Source organism: Ostrea edulis, chromosome 7 (assembly GCF_947568905.1).
Source record: "Ostrea edulis chromosome 7, xbOstEdul1.1, whole genome shotgun sequence".
Classification (NCBI taxonomy): Eukaryota; Metazoa; Mollusca; class Bivalvia; order Ostreida; family Ostreidae; genus Ostrea; species Ostrea edulis.
Genome location: NC_079170.1, coordinates 58,294,105 through 58,310,981, shown reverse-complemented (window position 1 = coordinate 58,310,981; position 16,877 = coordinate 58,294,105). Strand labels below are relative to the sequence as shown.

The window sequence follows — 16,877 nt, the reverse complement described above, 5'->3', positions numbered from 1 at the left end:
CTGCCTGTCTGTCGGTCCGTCTGTAAACTTTTTACATTTTTAACTTCTTCTCCAGAACCACTGGGCCAATTATAACCAAACTTGCCCAAAAGCATCTTTTGGTGAAGGGCTTTCAAATTTGTTCAAATGATGGGCCAAAGGGGAGACAATCACAAAAATGCAAAAATAGGGTAGGGTCATTTAAAAATCTTCTTCTCAAGAACCACTGGGCCAGAAGTGCTGAAATTTACATGAAAGCTTTCTGACATAGTGTAGATTCAAGTTTGTAAAATCATGGCCCCCGGGGGTTGGATGGGGCCACAATAGGGGATCAAAGTTTTACATACAAATATATAGGGAAAATCTTTTAAAAATCTTCTCAAAAACTATTGGGCCAGGAAAGTAGAAATTTACATGAAAGCTTCCTGACAAAGTGCAGATTCAAGTTTGTGAAAATCATGCCCCCCGGGGTACAATGAGGCCACAAGAGGGGATCAAAGTTTTGCATACAAATATATAGGGAAAATCTTTTTTAAAAATTCTCAAAAACTACTGGGCCAGGAAAGTAATTTACATGAAAGCTTCCTGACATAGTGCAGATTCAAGTTTGTTAAAATCATGACCCCTGGGGTTAGGATGGGGCTACAATAGGGGATCAAAGTTTTACATAACTAATATATAGAAAGAAAAAATTAAAAAAAAAAAAAATTCTCCTTAGGAACCATTGGGCTTATAAAGACGTTTACATTTCCACAAAAGCTTCCTGACATAGTGCAATTGAAGTTTGTAAAAATCATGGCCCCAGAGGGTAAGATGGAGATCAAAATAGGGGATCAAAATTTTACATACAAATATATAGGGAAAATCACTAAAAATCTTCTGATGAAAAATCACTGGCCAGAAAAGTTTACATTTACATGAAAGCTTCATGACATAGTGCAGATTCAGTTTTGTAAAAATCATGGCCCCTGGGAGTAGGATGGGGCCATAATAGGGACAGTGCTCCAAGTCGCATCTGCTATCAGGTCACAAAATGGCGACCTAAAAATATTTCTGGTCGCCATTTTCAAATTTCTAGTCGCCATGTTCAAAATTTTTACTCGCCATAGTAAAAGATTTTGTAAATATAAGACTTACAAGGTTTTTATTAAAATATGAATATCTTTCACGTAAAAAATCAACACCCATGTATACATTTTGTTTGTTTTATTTTTAAACTGAATAGAAATGTACTGTGAAACATGCTGGATGCTAACAAGTCAAGTTTTTACTCTGGCAAAAGTTGTATTGCATTGGGCCATCCTGTATATTTTACAGTACGCTTCTGGGGAAGAAAACCCAGCATTCCACACAAGGATTTGCTTGAAAGTTATCTATAAATGGGCCTTCACCATACATGCCAACTTTTAAAAATCCCCATGGGGGATTTTGCGCGCGACGACCTTTTTTCAAAGCTCAAATTCACAACATTTTACCATGAAAATAAATATATATAAACATATATACTATATATAAAACTATATATTAAAAAAACCCAAAAAACTTTGAAAGATATACATAAATATTTTATTAAAATCATCTATTCAGCAAAAAATCCTCTCCAACAACAAGTCACATACATATTATCAAATAATACTTAAAGTTGCATCCTTTTCCACCATACAATAAACATTGGCTGGTCTATATATCAAAATTTAAATTAAAGCACATGCATTTAGGTACGACTACAAAGGCGATCTTGCTTGTGTAGTAATTAGGGCTATATGGACCGTGGATATCGGCCTGGCTCCTGACTAGTAATGCAGCAGTCCTGGGTTCGATTCCCGGTCCAGCCAAAAGATTTTCTCCTCTCTCCTTTATATACTACACTTGTCTGTATACGTGGGCTTGCAGAGTCTGGTGGAATAATCTGCATTGCAACCAGAAAAGGAGTGACCTGCCCTGCTATGAAATTTGCAAACAAAACCTTTGCACGCATGACATCTGAAATAATTACCAGGAAAAATTCACATCAAAATATACGATTTAACTTGTAAATTAAGCCTACTTGCTAAACATAAAATTCAGTACTGACTTGTGCGAATTACGCATCACAAAGTATATTTATTGAATACTACACTATATAGACTATATAATACATCGCTATAGACGGATAGATTTGGATAGCCTATATCATTATAGTTGGAAAAATATATATTTGACGTACCATATTGCAAATTTTGGATGCTGTCAGCGAGAGGCAAAAATCGGGAATGTCCGATTGTTTGGTGGTGACACTATCATCGTTGTCATTCACGTTTGTGTAAAGGATATGTCAATTTGAAATCCGTCTTCTCGATTAATTACTATCAAAACATGCTTCGCACTGTCCAATAAGCACCCCGACACAGGCAGACCAGGCCAGGTAAATTACACCACCCCACGCCGATACCATTACGACACAGGTAAACAGCAATGACTGACTATTGTTCCGATTTCTGATTGGCCAGTTCAGAAATGACGCGGGATTTCAAATTCCGGTTGGAAATGGGGGGTTGTTGTCTTAAAATGGGAGATATTTTTAGAAAATCGGGATTTCGGGGTATTTTTGCAATCCCGATCGGGATATCGGGATTTACCTTTTCAGTTGCTTCAAATCGGGAGAGTCCCACAGAAATCGGGAAAGTTGGCATGTATGCTTCACTAGCAACCACCACCCATTTTTTTTAAATTACCCAAAACAATAAAAATCAGGTGCAATTACCAATTTTGAGTATGCTGATTTCAAATCTGGATTCCTTTTACTCCAATTTCTTATAGAAAATGAGGTATAGTGTCTTAAACACCCCTACCGTCGGGTTGCCAAAAACGGAAAATGTTTCATTTCGCATCAAAAAGTGACCCAACTTTATTTCTTGAAACACCATTACCCAAAACAATAAAAAGCAGGTGTAATTACAAATTTTGAGTATGCTGAATCCAAATCTGAATTCCTTTTACTCCACTTTCTTACAGAAAATGAGGTATAGTGTCTTAAACACCCCTACCGTCAGGTTGTCAAAAATTGAAAATGTTCCATTTCACATTAAAAAGTGACCTGAAAGTTATTTCTTGAAATAAGGCATACAACATAAAAGGAAAACAATTAATACTAAATTGTTCCATGAACATTCTTATTTGTTTTGGAAAGAATATATCTCACCTCTGGACTTCACAGATACAGGAAAGGAAGAGGAAAACGGAGCGGATCAACGATCTTAAATTTAATCAGATTGGGCCATAGCCTAATGAACTGATGAACAGGAGCAAAAGTAAAATTAATAGGAAAACTGATTTATTAAACATCAGCAAGTCTTTTCCGAGAACTTCTGGTAGAGCTGTCGGGGGGGGGGGGGGGGGACCTGAGTTGCATCATTATCAGAATTTACCGAAACACTGGACTCTCTGGCCAGTCTGGGGGCTGAGCTAGTTGCATCAGAACTGACAGAAGCAGAACTCTCTGGCCAGTTGGGGGGCTGAGTGGTATCAGAATCTGTCTGAGAATGAATGGTTGAAATGTTTATTATTTATTTTTTCAAAATTCAGAAATTTAAAAACTGCATGATCAGATTTTTTTGTAACACTAATAATTAATGTCCCTTTATTGCGATGACTCTTCAAGTACAAACCATGATATTAAAAAAAATGAAATGAAATGATAGATAAATAAATAAATAAAATATTTGTCTGTAAGTTACTTTATTTATCTGTAAGTAAGTCACTAATTAAGTGTAACTAGTGGCAGTGCAACTTGCAAGTGAAAATTGCATCATCTGTAGCTTATGACCCCTTTTGCCTTGCCTTGTAATTAATATTGTTGAAAATTTGGCAAATAGCATTTTTAACCCACCCCCAGTCCATACCCCACTTTTCTTTAAACGCTAAAAATCCAGCTAATTCAGTGAGGAAGAAATGTCACTACCATATTTCGAATTTCCTCTAGACTATATCAAATTAAATACCGCACTGCTATCAGTCACAGATTGACACTGGTAGGAGTATGGGGACCTGGTCTGTGAGTGTGATGGTAAAGATTCTGATGAAAATAAAGATTCACTCATCATTCAGAAATGTATAAACATTGTATTACTGTATACCACTGGTACGTTGTGTGTACGTTAATAATGGGAGTTATCTTTCCTTGGATATCTAAATCAATCAAATACTATATGAACACGGGCAATTATCGTCCATGTTTGACCTCAGTATAATTTATTCATGCATAAAATTTATTAATATGTCACTCTTTGTTGCGTATTTCACCGTTAAGTAAATGTTTACATATACTCGCTCTGCTTAATCGCTTCAATCTCAAAGGGATTTTCTGGAATGTGCCTAATCATGTGAGATACGCTAAATATAGCTATTTTAGATCCGAACGATCAACTTCGCATCATTCGTAGACTCTAGGTTTATCCATACTAGCCCGTAAAAAATAGGGTGGAACCTCGTCCCACTTTTCCTGTAGAAATAAAAATAGAACATGACGCGCCACCTAGCGAGCGTGGTTGTTGCTACCTTCACTGCTTATCATGTTATGCGAATAAGAGCTCCTAATTTTGTTGGATCTTTTGCTGAACAATTAGTACCAGCATCAATAAGAACACTACATCCCGAGTTTGATTGTCTTTGAAAATTAACAGCAACAGTTGCCCCGCTCAACTTACTGCTAATAATGCAGTCACGGACAACGACATGTCTTTTACTGTTACCGTGAATAGTCACATTTCCACATTTGAAAGATGTACACTCAGTCGTGGCGAAATAGGACAATGGATGTCCAGAAATGGTGGATGTTGCTGGCTAATTGGCCTCACAAATTCTGCAAAACATTTTGCCATCACGAAAATTCCCTCCGCCATTTCAGGACTGGGGTTCTTCCTTTACTTTTGCATTTCTCTTTAGACACTGCTACACCATCTTTTGATGCAGAACTTTCCCCGTGTGATTCTTGAATTTCTTTGTTACATGTACTAGGCTGAGACTTCTATTTTTTACTATTGATAATTCCAAAGTGCTCTAAAATTCATTTTCCCGCCATCTTGATTGTTTTGACCGAGACTGAATAATATTTATTCAGACTTCCGATCCCGATTCTAAAATTTTACTGGTTGCCCAAATTTTCTTCACTCGCGAAAATGCAACTTAATTATAATCTCTAGTCGCAAAATTGATTTTCTGGTCGCAAATGCGACCATTTTACTCGCAACTTGGAGCACTGAGGGATCAAAGTTTTACATGCGAATATATAGGGAAAATCTTTAAATATGAGCCAAGGTGACTCAGGTGAGCGATGTGGCCCATGGGCCTCTTGTTATTCTTTAAGTTTCAATGTCAGAGGTAAAATTTCAATTTTGTCACTATAGGACTAGATCGATTGAGAATAAAATGGAAGGTCTATCATGTAAACACCTCACCTATAGATTTACTTGAGCAGACATTTGAAAGTCAAATGGAAAATTGAACTGAAATTTGTGTTTTGTGGCTGCACCTCAAGAGATTATTTCTGTTCTAAATGAAACAGAATTTTAACCAAATTCTGTACGAGTTAACAATGTATATACTCGGCCTATATTTGGACAGGTTATAAGTTATAATTTTGTGTCAAACAAGTGAAACGTGTACTTTATAAACGTAGATCTGATGATCTACACACTCTGTTTTACAGTTCTGATGGCAATGACACAGGCACTACTAAGTAAATGGTGTTTTCTTTTTTCTAACACAGTGAAACCCATTCAACATCAAGCTAACTGCCCATATCTATACTATCAATCTTTGGTGTTTGTTTCTCTGAGTGGAAGCTCAAGTTGTGGTCTGTTTATGAAACATGCAGAGATTTTATTGGTGAAAAGGTTACTTATTTTGATTTTTGATATTGATAACACTTATATAATAAAAAGTATACCCTATTATTCGTAATCAGAAGTGGGAGAAAAACATTTTATGAAATGTAGTATTACAGTAACACAAGAGCTATATTTCACAATGCATAAGAAATATTCTATCAATTATCTTTTACTTGAATGTTTATTATTTAAGAATTATTGTTATGCATTTCATGATAGTTTGTGCATCCACTAAAAATATCAAAAATTAAAGTGTGTAACTTTTTTTGAGATAAATTGGTATATCCTTTATTGCATGGTTTGTGGGTGGTTTTTTTTTATCAGACTACCACTTTGATAGTAAACTTTTCTGGTTGAAGCAATCTCATTATCTTCAGACTTGTTTACTCTTAACATTTTTAACATAGTTTATCAATTCCTGCACCATCGAGATTGAAAATATGGGTGTTTTGGTCAGCCTGTTCAGAAATTAATTTTTTTTAAACTATACAAGATAGAGACTTCATACCTGATGAACTAAGAAGTCAAGATCAATGTTGTGTTATTGCCAAAGGTCAAGATCAACAATGGAAGATGGCCACACCCTTAAATATTGTGTTTCACAAATGACTCTTTACACTTTAGATTATGAAGTTTAAGGTACAGCACTGACTGGCCTTGAAACAAGATTAGTTAAAATAAAGACACCAATATCTAAAATATACAACTGTTACATATACCTGTACATGCATACATGTATAAGGCAGTTTACTTATAAGTAGTTGTAATTCAGAATTTATTTAAATTAACCATTGACCTGTAATTATAACAGTTTTGATTTTTTTAATGTGGTATTTTACACTGATTTTTTTATTAGGAAACATAATGCTCAGGAATGCATGAAAATGATTATGTAAATGAGTACTGAAACATGAAAATGATTATGTAAATGAAGTACTGAAACATGAAAATTATTATGTAAATGAGTACTGAAACATGAAAATGATTATGTAAATGAAGTATTGAAACATGAAAATGATTATGTAAATGAGTACTGAAACATGAAAATTATTATGTAAATGAAGTACTGAAACATGAAAATAATTATGTAAATGAGTACTGAAACATGAAAATGATTATGTAAATGAGTACTGAAACATGAAAATGATTATGTAAATGAAGTACTGAAACATGAAAATGATTATGTAAATGAAGTACTGAAATATTTGGGGATGAAGTATGCAATATTATTTTCAAAGCAAACTTTGGATAAGATTTTGAAGTTTTAATGTTTACATTTTAGAGAAAATGTGGGAAAATACTCAATTTAGGATGTTTTCGGAGTTTTTATGTTTTTTGGGCTAAATAATTAATATTAGTAAAATTACACCTTGTTCGAAAGGGTAAACAGGTCTGTATATTTTATGGTTGTCTCATATATTCAGCTTATTCTGCAAAACAGCAAAACAATTTTAAATCAAACTTGACACTGATAATTTTCTTCAAAGGAAAAGGGTTTGTTAAAACAGGCATTCTGTATAAATATCAATTGGTTGAAGAAAAACAATATTATTACTTGTCCAGTACCAATTTTAGATTGGCACCATTCAAACAGCAAGCATTAAATGTCAAACACTGTTAAATTTCAGTTAAAACAATTGTCTGGAAATTTAATTATTTAAGAAACATTCTTTTGATCGAAAATTAAGATGGTAAATGCATGTAATGTCATTTGAATAACTTAGATTTAAGTTTGTTTAATTGACATTAGAATTTGTTGCTTTAAGGACAATGTATTCAGAAGAGGTTTGTGTACTGAGCTTGCAATATGCTATGTGCAGTACATAGGTCTCCAGTTTCTAACAGATTTGCTTGAAATAATTGCTTTGCATGCATTGAGGTAATTGCAATGCTTGATACTTGAAGTAACCCATTTGATGTGTGGAGTGTTTGAGATTAATCAATTAACTTACTTATAAAACATGTATTTTGATTCATGATAAGTTTTTTACCTAGTTTTGTTAATTGCAACATTGAAGATTGCATTTCATATGAACCTCTAGCTGATTTTAAAATGCTTTCCTTATGATGAGATTTATGTAGCACATTGATACGGACAGGAAATGTAGATTCTGAAGTGCTACAATGTTTTTGTACTGTAAATATATAAATGCCAGTCAAACTGACAATGCAAATAAAGGGATTTTCATTAATCCTGTTGTAATTTCAGCACAACAGCAGTGTTCTTGGCGACATACGGTGGTCTAACAACTGTTTATCCTAAACAGTAAGTAGGAATGCAGCCACATTGAGGCCTAATTTGAAATAGTTATCTTTGTTTGCCCTCTCCCCACTCCAATGTTAAAAACCTGGGTAGTTGGGGTGGGTAGGTAGGTAGGTTGACATTTTATCTTCAAGATAATTACAATAGCCAATAATGGGCTCTAGAAACTGGAAATGATGGCAGAAATACAAAATTCTGGATGTAGTCAGTAAGAAAGAAATCGTGATAATTTTTAAGAAATGAAAAAAAACCTAAGTTTGAGATTTATCAGGCAAGGTCAAAGAAACAGCTCTTTAGGTCACATGTAGTCATCTGTTGACCTGTTGTGTTTCATCCCAGTCTGCCATATTGAGCCAGTAAGGAGGTTCATCATAATGGTCGACTTCCTTTTAACACATGAAAAATATAAATATCAACACTATTTTGTATATTCCTTTTAAATATGATTGCCTAGCTGGGAGCTCATTCTGTTAAGGTTTTAACTGCTGATCTGTAAATAGTGGGTTCGAATCCAACTGCAGAATTATCATAACAGCAAAATTTGTAGTAAAAATGAATAAATATTTTGAAAAATTATCAAAATAGTACTGGAATCATAAAGAAGCATGTTTCTGTAAATTTCATTGCTATTTGACGTCTGTAGCCTTTGTTTGTACCCTAGACTTTAAAAAAATCACAGAAAAAAGGATATACAAATATTGTGGGTTTTTTTCAGAATTTCATATTTTCACTCAGTTTTGTGGACATTCACATATTTTGTAATGCAAATCCATGCAATGTAATTTTTTCAGAAGAAAGAAATCCTATAGCTGTATTCAGATATTTATCATTAGATTTTTTCTCATATAACTCCGTTTGCCTGCATATCACCTGTCATTACAGACGTTAATGAATTTTGTGTCTTAAGAACGAGTACATGCAGAATATGCATGCCCTTCCTGACTGAGTCAGTTTTCTAGTTAATTCTGTTGTTTTTGTTTTATGGACATGCTCGTCCTTTCATATCAATCTTAAACCATAATGATTTTAAAACCTCAACAAGGGGGAAAAAACACATCAATTTGATTTTGACTGGTCTTACTTTTGCTTTGTAGTGAGGCTGTGGTGATGGAGAGTTACAGGGATCCGTGGCAGTCTGCCTACTTCAGACGGGCGCTTCATTATGACCAGAATTTTATGTTCCATGCACCATACACACTAGGTACGGCCATTCACTAATGCAGCACTGACAGAACACTAGGTACGGCCATTCACTAACTGCAGCACTGACAGAACACTAGGTACGGCCATTCACTAACTGCAGCACTGACAGAACACTAGGTACGGCCATTCACTAACTGCAGCACTGACAGAACACTAGGTACGGCCATTCACTAATGCAGCACTGACAGAACACTAGGTACGGCCATTCACTAACTGCAGCACTGACAGAACACTAGGTACGGCCATTCACTAACTGCAGCACTGACAGAACACTAGGTACGGCCATTCACTAATGCAGCACTGACAGGACACTAGGTACGGCCATTCACTAACTGCAGCACTGACAGCACACTAGGTACGGCCATTCACTAACTGCAACACTGACAGGACACTAGGTACGGCCATTCACTAATGCAGCACTGACAGAACACTAGGTACGGCCATTCACTAATGCAGCACTGACAGGACACTAGGTACAGCCATTCACTAACTGCAACACTGACAGGACACTAGGTACGGCCATTCACTAATGCAGCACTGACAGAACACTAGGTACGGCCATTCACTAATGCAGCACTGACAGAACACTAAGTATGGCCATTCACTAATGCAGCACTGACAGGACACTAGGTACGGCCATTCACTAACTGCAGCACTGACAGGACACTAGGTACGGCCATTCACTAACTGCAGCACTGACAGGACACTAGGTACGGCCATTCACTAACTGCAGCACTGACAGGACACTAGGTACGGCCATTCACTAACTGCAGCACTGACAGGAAATGTTGCTGCTGAGTGGAATGTATGGTTATGTTGTCTCTGATATGTGTACTTATTTAGTGCATTTAAAATTTAGCACATTTGGAGCTGATACACCACTTGACGTAATCATGATTTGGTGTTTGTTCTGTGTGTCAAAATGGATAAATAAAGCTTATCTTAGTGTGACCATAAATTATCACTCATGTTTCACCGCCAAATGTGTTAAAATATAAGTCCCGCTAGAAACATGGCAACATAAATCCCGATAACTACACTAACAATTTTTATTGACATCACCATGTTGGTATACAGTTTAAAGAATGAGAAACAAACTGTTAACAACAATATTGGATGGCATGCAAGACAACAGATAGATTCGTTCAGACTTTGGAAGGAGATAAGTTTGCTTCTTGTGCATAAAACATCCAGTTAAATAGCTCCACACATTTTGCAGAACCAAAATCTTCAGGATTAAAATTTTCTTTCATAACCTCAGCACCACAGTATAATTTGTTATTATGCCCCCCTTCAAAGAAGAGGGGCATATTGCTTTGCACCTGTTGGTTGGTCGGTATGTTGGTCTGTCGGTAGACCACATGTTGTATGCTCAATATCTTGAGAACCATTCACTTGATCGTAATGATTTTTCACATGTGGATTGGTTATGAGTAGAAGAGGACCCCTATTAATTTTCAGGTCAAAGTTCAAGGGTCAATCCACTTTGGACATAGGAAGATATCTTGAGTAACCTTTCCTTGATACATTGTTAGGAGTAGATGATCCCTATTGATTTTAAGGTCAAACTGGACATAGGAGTATACTGTCCGCTCAATATCTTGAAAACCCTATGCTTGTCAGACAGCAAACTTGGTACAATGGTACATCTTCAGGAGTAGATGACCCCTATCAATTTTGAGGCCACATGGTCAAGGGTCAAACTGGACATAGGAATATACTGCTCAATATCTTGAGAACCCTTTGCTTGACAGACATCAAACTTGGTACACTTTTACACCATAAAAAGTAGATGACCCATTTTGAGGTCAAAGGTCAAGGGTCAAACTGGACATAGGAATATACTGTCCATTCAATGTCTTGAGAATCCTTTCCTTGACAGACATCAAACTTGGTACAGTTGAACATCATAAGGAGTCATAAGGATCCTTATAGAATTTGGGTTCATATGGTTAAAGGTCAAGGGTTAAAATGGACATAGTAATATATTATCGCCTATATTTTAAGAATCATTTGCTTAATTGACATCAAACTTGGTACACTGTTACAGCATAAGGAGTAGATGACCCTTATTGATTTTTAGGTCACTTTGTCAATCCAATCTGGACTTAGGAAGATATTGTTTGCTCAATATCTTGAATTTGTTTGGCACTGCTATAAATCAAATAATGCATTCGTATAACCCTTTTCAATTTTGCACCATGGGGGAGGGGGCATATATGTTTTACAAACATTTCTTGTTGAATATTACATCAAATTTAAAATGAATTAAAACTCCGAATTAAGGTCACTCATTTGCAATTAAAACATTGCACATTCTGGCATCTTTTTTTAAACATTTCTAAGTAGAGTCAGCACCACCCTTCATCTTATTTGATAGTATAATCTTGGAAATGAAACAGTACACTGAATGTATCATTGAGGAGAACAGGTTACACAAGGGGAGAGTGGGAGATTCAGCATGAAGAGTTATGAATAACTGTGATTCAATTTCAGGACCTCTTGACAATGAAACTACTCCCACAGTTATGGTGACACATGCAGTTATTGGTTCAAAGTTACAGAGCACACCATCAGCAGGTACATCCTAGAATAGAATTGTTCAAAATCAGGGACAACACAAGGCACAGCTTTCCTTGTATTATGACAAGAGGGGCATGGTTATAGTGTTACTTCTATGGGAAGAAATTACATTTATGTTGTCTGGCCAGTTACTAGAGAACTCTTCAAACTTTATGGACTACTCTAAAATTCCTAGGCCTTGTGTCAAATGTTCAGGCCATCAGCAAACTATAAAATTCCTAGACCTTGTGTCAAATGTTCAGGCCCCAAGATGGGCTACATGAATCATTTTGTGAAAATAAATTTTATCTTCTACTTTGGCCCTGTAGATCTAGCAAGAAAACTGAGTGCATAGCCCCTGCAAACACAATTTATTTTGAATATAGAAATCACCATGCCTTTGTATCTTTGTACCTGCTCATCCTTGATGTGTCCTTCCATCTTTTTAGCTCACCGGAGCTGAAAGCTCAAGTGAGCTTTTCTGATCGTCTGTTGTCCGTCGTCTGTCCGTCTGTAAACTTTTTACATTTTCGACTTCTTCTCCAGAACCACTGGGCCAAATTCAACCAAACTTGGCCAAAAGCATCCTTGGATGAAGGGTTTTCAAGTTTGTTCAAATGAAGGGCCATGACCCTTTCAAAGGGGAGATAAGCACAAAAATAGGGTGGAGTCATTTAAAAATCTTCTTCTCAAGAACCACTGAGCCAGAAAAGCCGATATTTACATGAAAGCTTCCAGACATTGTGCAGATTCAAGTTTGTTCAAATCATGGCCCCCGGGGGTATGATGGGGACACAAGGTCACAATGTTTTACCTACAAATATAGGGAAAATCTTTAAAAATCTTCTCAAGAACCAATGAGCTGAGATTTACATGAAAGCTTTCTGACAAAGTGCTGATTCAAGTTTGTTCAAATCATATCCCCCGGGGCAAGGTTGGGGCCACAATAGGGGATCAAAGTTTTACATAGAAATATATAGAAAAAATCTTTAAAAATCTTCTTCTCAAGAACCAATGAGCTAGAAGAGCTGAGATTTACATGAAAGCTTCCTGACATAGTTCAGATTCAATTTTGTTCAAAGTATGGCCCCTGGGGGTAGGTTGGGGTCACAATAGGGGATCAAAGTTTTACATACAAATATATAGGGAATATCTTTAAAAATCTTCTTCTCAAGAACCATTGGGCCAAAGAAGTTGACATTTACATGAAAGCTTTCTGGCATAATGCAGATTCAAGTTTGTAAAAATCATGGCCTCCAGGGGTAGGTTGGGGCCACCATAGGGACTAAGGTTTTACATGCAAATATTTATGGAAAGTGTTCAGATATGGGCCAAGGTGACTCAGGTGAGTGATGTGGCCCATGGACCTTTTGTTTTGTCTCTGAGCCTCACTTTTGTAATGGAGAAGCTGATGCTTGGCACAAAGATTGTATGTGAGCAGGAAATGACTCTTAAGGCCTATGGACCTTTGCAGGTTTCCTTCATTAATTACTTCACTTCTTTATACTCATCTCAGTGATCAGTAAAGGAATGACCACAGTCTATTATTGTCTGCTCTTGGCTCTCATTAATTAGGCTCTCATCTGATGCTCACTCTAGTCCCACTTTGTTTCCAGGTTATTATTTGTGTATGGTAGAAATACATACTTATACAGTGACTGTTTATCATAGGCATATTTGTCAAATTCCTTTGGAAATATTTTCAAAACCATAATTGATTGACTGAAATTTATTTCAGTCAGGCCTATACCAAAGGTCATTAAAATGTGGGTCAAGTTTTAAGAATATACAGCACATGCCCAATTTCGAGTCGGGGGGGAATATTACTCTAGTTTATGTTTTACAGTTGTCGGAATGGTTGTTACCCATGACTTCTTGGTTGAGCATATGAACGAGATATCTGCAACAAGTGGATCGAGTTCGGTGAACAGCTGTAAGGACGTGGACAGCGCTGTCTGTTTTCTGGTGGATGATGGGGCGTTTGTGGTCGCAGCCAATCACCCAGACTACAAACAGCAGGTAAGTTGCAGAAAAATTTCAGCTAAAATATTATTAGTATGTAGGATTACTGATAATTGTAGGCCTCGCTGCTGGAAATGTTATACATGTACTAGTCAGTTTCAATAAATATTAATTGTAATATGGTGTTATTTGACCCAGTGGGAATGTTTCACTCGCCTCTAGATGGCATCATCAGGTAGGTAACTCATGACTTGCCACATAATCAATACTGAACTGACTGAGCTATCAAATTTATATACTCCAGAGTTTAGATAGAGCTTTTCAGTAAAACCACAAGATGTCTTGGATCAAGTCATCTGTTGTAATTTATTATGGATGATTATCCCCAAAGTGCAAGTGTTCTTTAATGAATCTGAATGTTTTCCTGATATTACAGATCAAACATGCCATCTTGTGTTCTTTGTATTTTAATCCATTTGTCCATTTGTTGAGAAAAATAGATTAGTCCAATGCTCAATAGCCTACTTCACCAAACGAGTAGACTTTATATACCTCTTAAACCTCTATATGAAGACCATATAATTAGGGCCCTCATGAAATGCGGGAAGCCCTATAAATTTTAATCACATTGTCTGTCCGTCTTTTTGTGACACGATAACTCAAAGTTTTTATTGTACAGTTTTCAAATTTTGTACAGAATGATTTACAGTAAGAGGAAGACACCTATAGATTTTGGAGTCATGTCACTTTGTCTTTCTGTTTGTATGGCATCATCTTTCTTATTATGATTGTATCTATTTACCACTGTCTAAGGGAGATATGTAGTATCTGGGGAGTCTTCCCCAGTATGACTTGTTTATTCCCGGATTGCAGAGGATCAACATCCGGCAGCACGAGATTTCCCGTGGTTATGGTACATGTCAGACGTACAGCAGGACCTACCCAAAGCTAGAGATCGACAGCAGGCAGAGCAGTTAGGTCCGTGGGGCCATGTTCTATGTAGATACACTGTAATGAATACCACATATATTTTATTAGCGCCCAACTCGAGGCCGCGGACTTACCTAGATGGCTTATTGCATTTTTTTGCTTTCCCCACATCATGTTGTTAGGTCGCCATATTGGAGGGTAGTGTCAGATTTGGGATTTTTCTTTTTTCTACTTGGGAATAGATTTTGATTTTAGTGATTAGCAGGGATTTTTATTAATTACTGAATCAATTTAGACATTCCTTGATTGCATTTTTGATACATTTTTGGTGGATTATTTACATGTGAGATAGATATGCCTATAGATGAGGCGTTATGCGGGTTGGGCTTGCGCCCTCACCCGGACACACCTGTGGTCACGCGGAATGTACCCGCGTACTCCCAGGTATCCCCAGGCAGTGGCGAACGTTATTTCACGCCGTCCTTGCCTTCCTGTTTGAGGGGGGGGGGGGGGGGGGGTAGGGTTAGGGATGCCTCAAGTGGAGGAGTGAGGTTTACTGGCACACAGTTTGGATCTGAAGAAGGTTACAGCTTAGATTGGGATATGCGATGTAGTAGTGACTCCCTGGGGAATCTAATGGGATTAGATTCACCCAAAAAAGGTTCTGTACATGACACCCCACAGTTTAGCGATTGGGATAGGTGGGAGGAGGATTTCTTGTCCCCTGGTGGGGGGTCATTTATTCCTAATGTCCCGGTGAGGCCTACTCCAGTCAAGGGGGGTGGTTATGTACCCAGCTCTAGGAGTCTCCCGGAATATCATACCCCATCTCTGCATTCCTACACCCCAGTGTCAAGGAGGCCAGCCCCACCCCCTCATTCATGGGTTGATGATCAGGCCCTAGGCCAGCTTAGTCAGGGTTTGCCCCAGATAGGCTTGGGTTCATGCTTGCAGCACCCCACTCCTGGACTGTATTACCCAGTTGCCCCATTTTCGGAGCCAGGGATTACCTACGAGAATTACCAGCCCCCACAGCCCAGCCAGGGCTATGATCTGCTTACAGGGTCCCCAGTCTCACATGCCTATCCTTCCCATGTGCAAGACCCTTGGGTTGGGGGGAATTCCCATTTAGAAGGCTCATTTAGACCTGGAGCATAGCACCATGACCTTGGGAGAGGAGAAAGTCCCAATGACGTTCGGACGCCCAAGAGGGGGACAGGAGGCCCAAGTTTCCTTGACTAAGACTGTCCAGGTCCCAGCTGCCTCAGTCAACCGGTGTCCTTGTCGTTTGGATAAGGAGTTGGAAGATTTTGTAATCAGCCCAGATATCAAGCAGATCTCGGACGTCTTATTGGTGCCACACACTTATGCTAGGGAGAGCACAGCGATGACCAGCATTGTCAACGCTTCTGATGAGGAAATATCTATCCCCGGAGGCAGTGTGATGGGATCAGCCTTGGAGGCCGAACCATGGGAGCTGGCACCTGCAGACTTAATCATTAAGAATGTGTGCAGTGTGAACCCCCACAATGAGGCAGGGACTAAGCTCAGCACATTTACGGCAAGAGTTGATGTTGCCCCCTTAGCTTGGTCAAATTCCAAGGAGACCATATATTGGATGGTGGGGGAGATTTCCCCCTTGAGCCGACTAACATTGTCTCTGCTAGGAATAATGGAAACTGTCTCACCTATGTATGTAAAGACATATCTATTGATTTCTATTTTTAAAAATGTAGAACACTTCTATCAAATGTGTTTGAAAACGCTTAGACCCCCCCCCCCCCCCCCCCCCCCCATGTCAGAATTTCCTTTTCCTAGACATCAATATGTCAAATTCATAATCCTTTTCAGTTAGCATGTACCACATTTCATACCAGTTATCCATTTTGAATCCCCTTACAATGGGTTTTAGTTGCACTCTGTTGTGTTTGAGTGGATGAGTGTGTGCCCAACAGAAGTAATTTACATTTGCATAAATATGCTTCATGATTCCTTTTTCACAAATTTACATTTCAACGTATCTTTGAATATTATTAATTCTAATCTATATACCAGCCCCAAACATAGCTATATCAAATACAGATGTCACTTTACTCTAATACCCTTGCTGA

General features: G+C 37.6%; 1 protein-coding gene across 10 annotated transcripts in view; it reads left to right on the top strand.

Moving 5' to 3' along the window:
* The window catches only part of LOC125655910 (voltage-dependent calcium channel subunit alpha-2/delta-2-like), a 134,263-nt gene that overhangs the window by 101,829 nt on the left and 15,557 nt on the right, over positions 1-16,877 (top strand). For 7 of the 10 annotated variants that reach the window (XM_056144819.1, XM_056144816.1, XM_056144815.1 and 4 more), the window contains 5 exons: positions 5,636-5,695; positions 8,056-8,112; positions 9,204-9,310; positions 11,809-11,892; positions 13,721-13,893. In XM_056144819.1, the coding sequence (XP_056000794.1) occupies positions 5,636-5,695; positions 8,056-8,112; positions 9,204-9,310; positions 11,809-11,892; positions 13,721-13,893 (481 nt within the window). The remainder of the gene's footprint in view (positions 1-5,635; positions 5,696-8,055; positions 8,113-9,203; positions 9,311-11,808; positions 11,893-13,720; positions 13,894-16,877) is intronic. The other 3 variants (XM_056144818.1, XM_056144813.1, XM_056144814.1) reach the window with 2 other exon arrangements.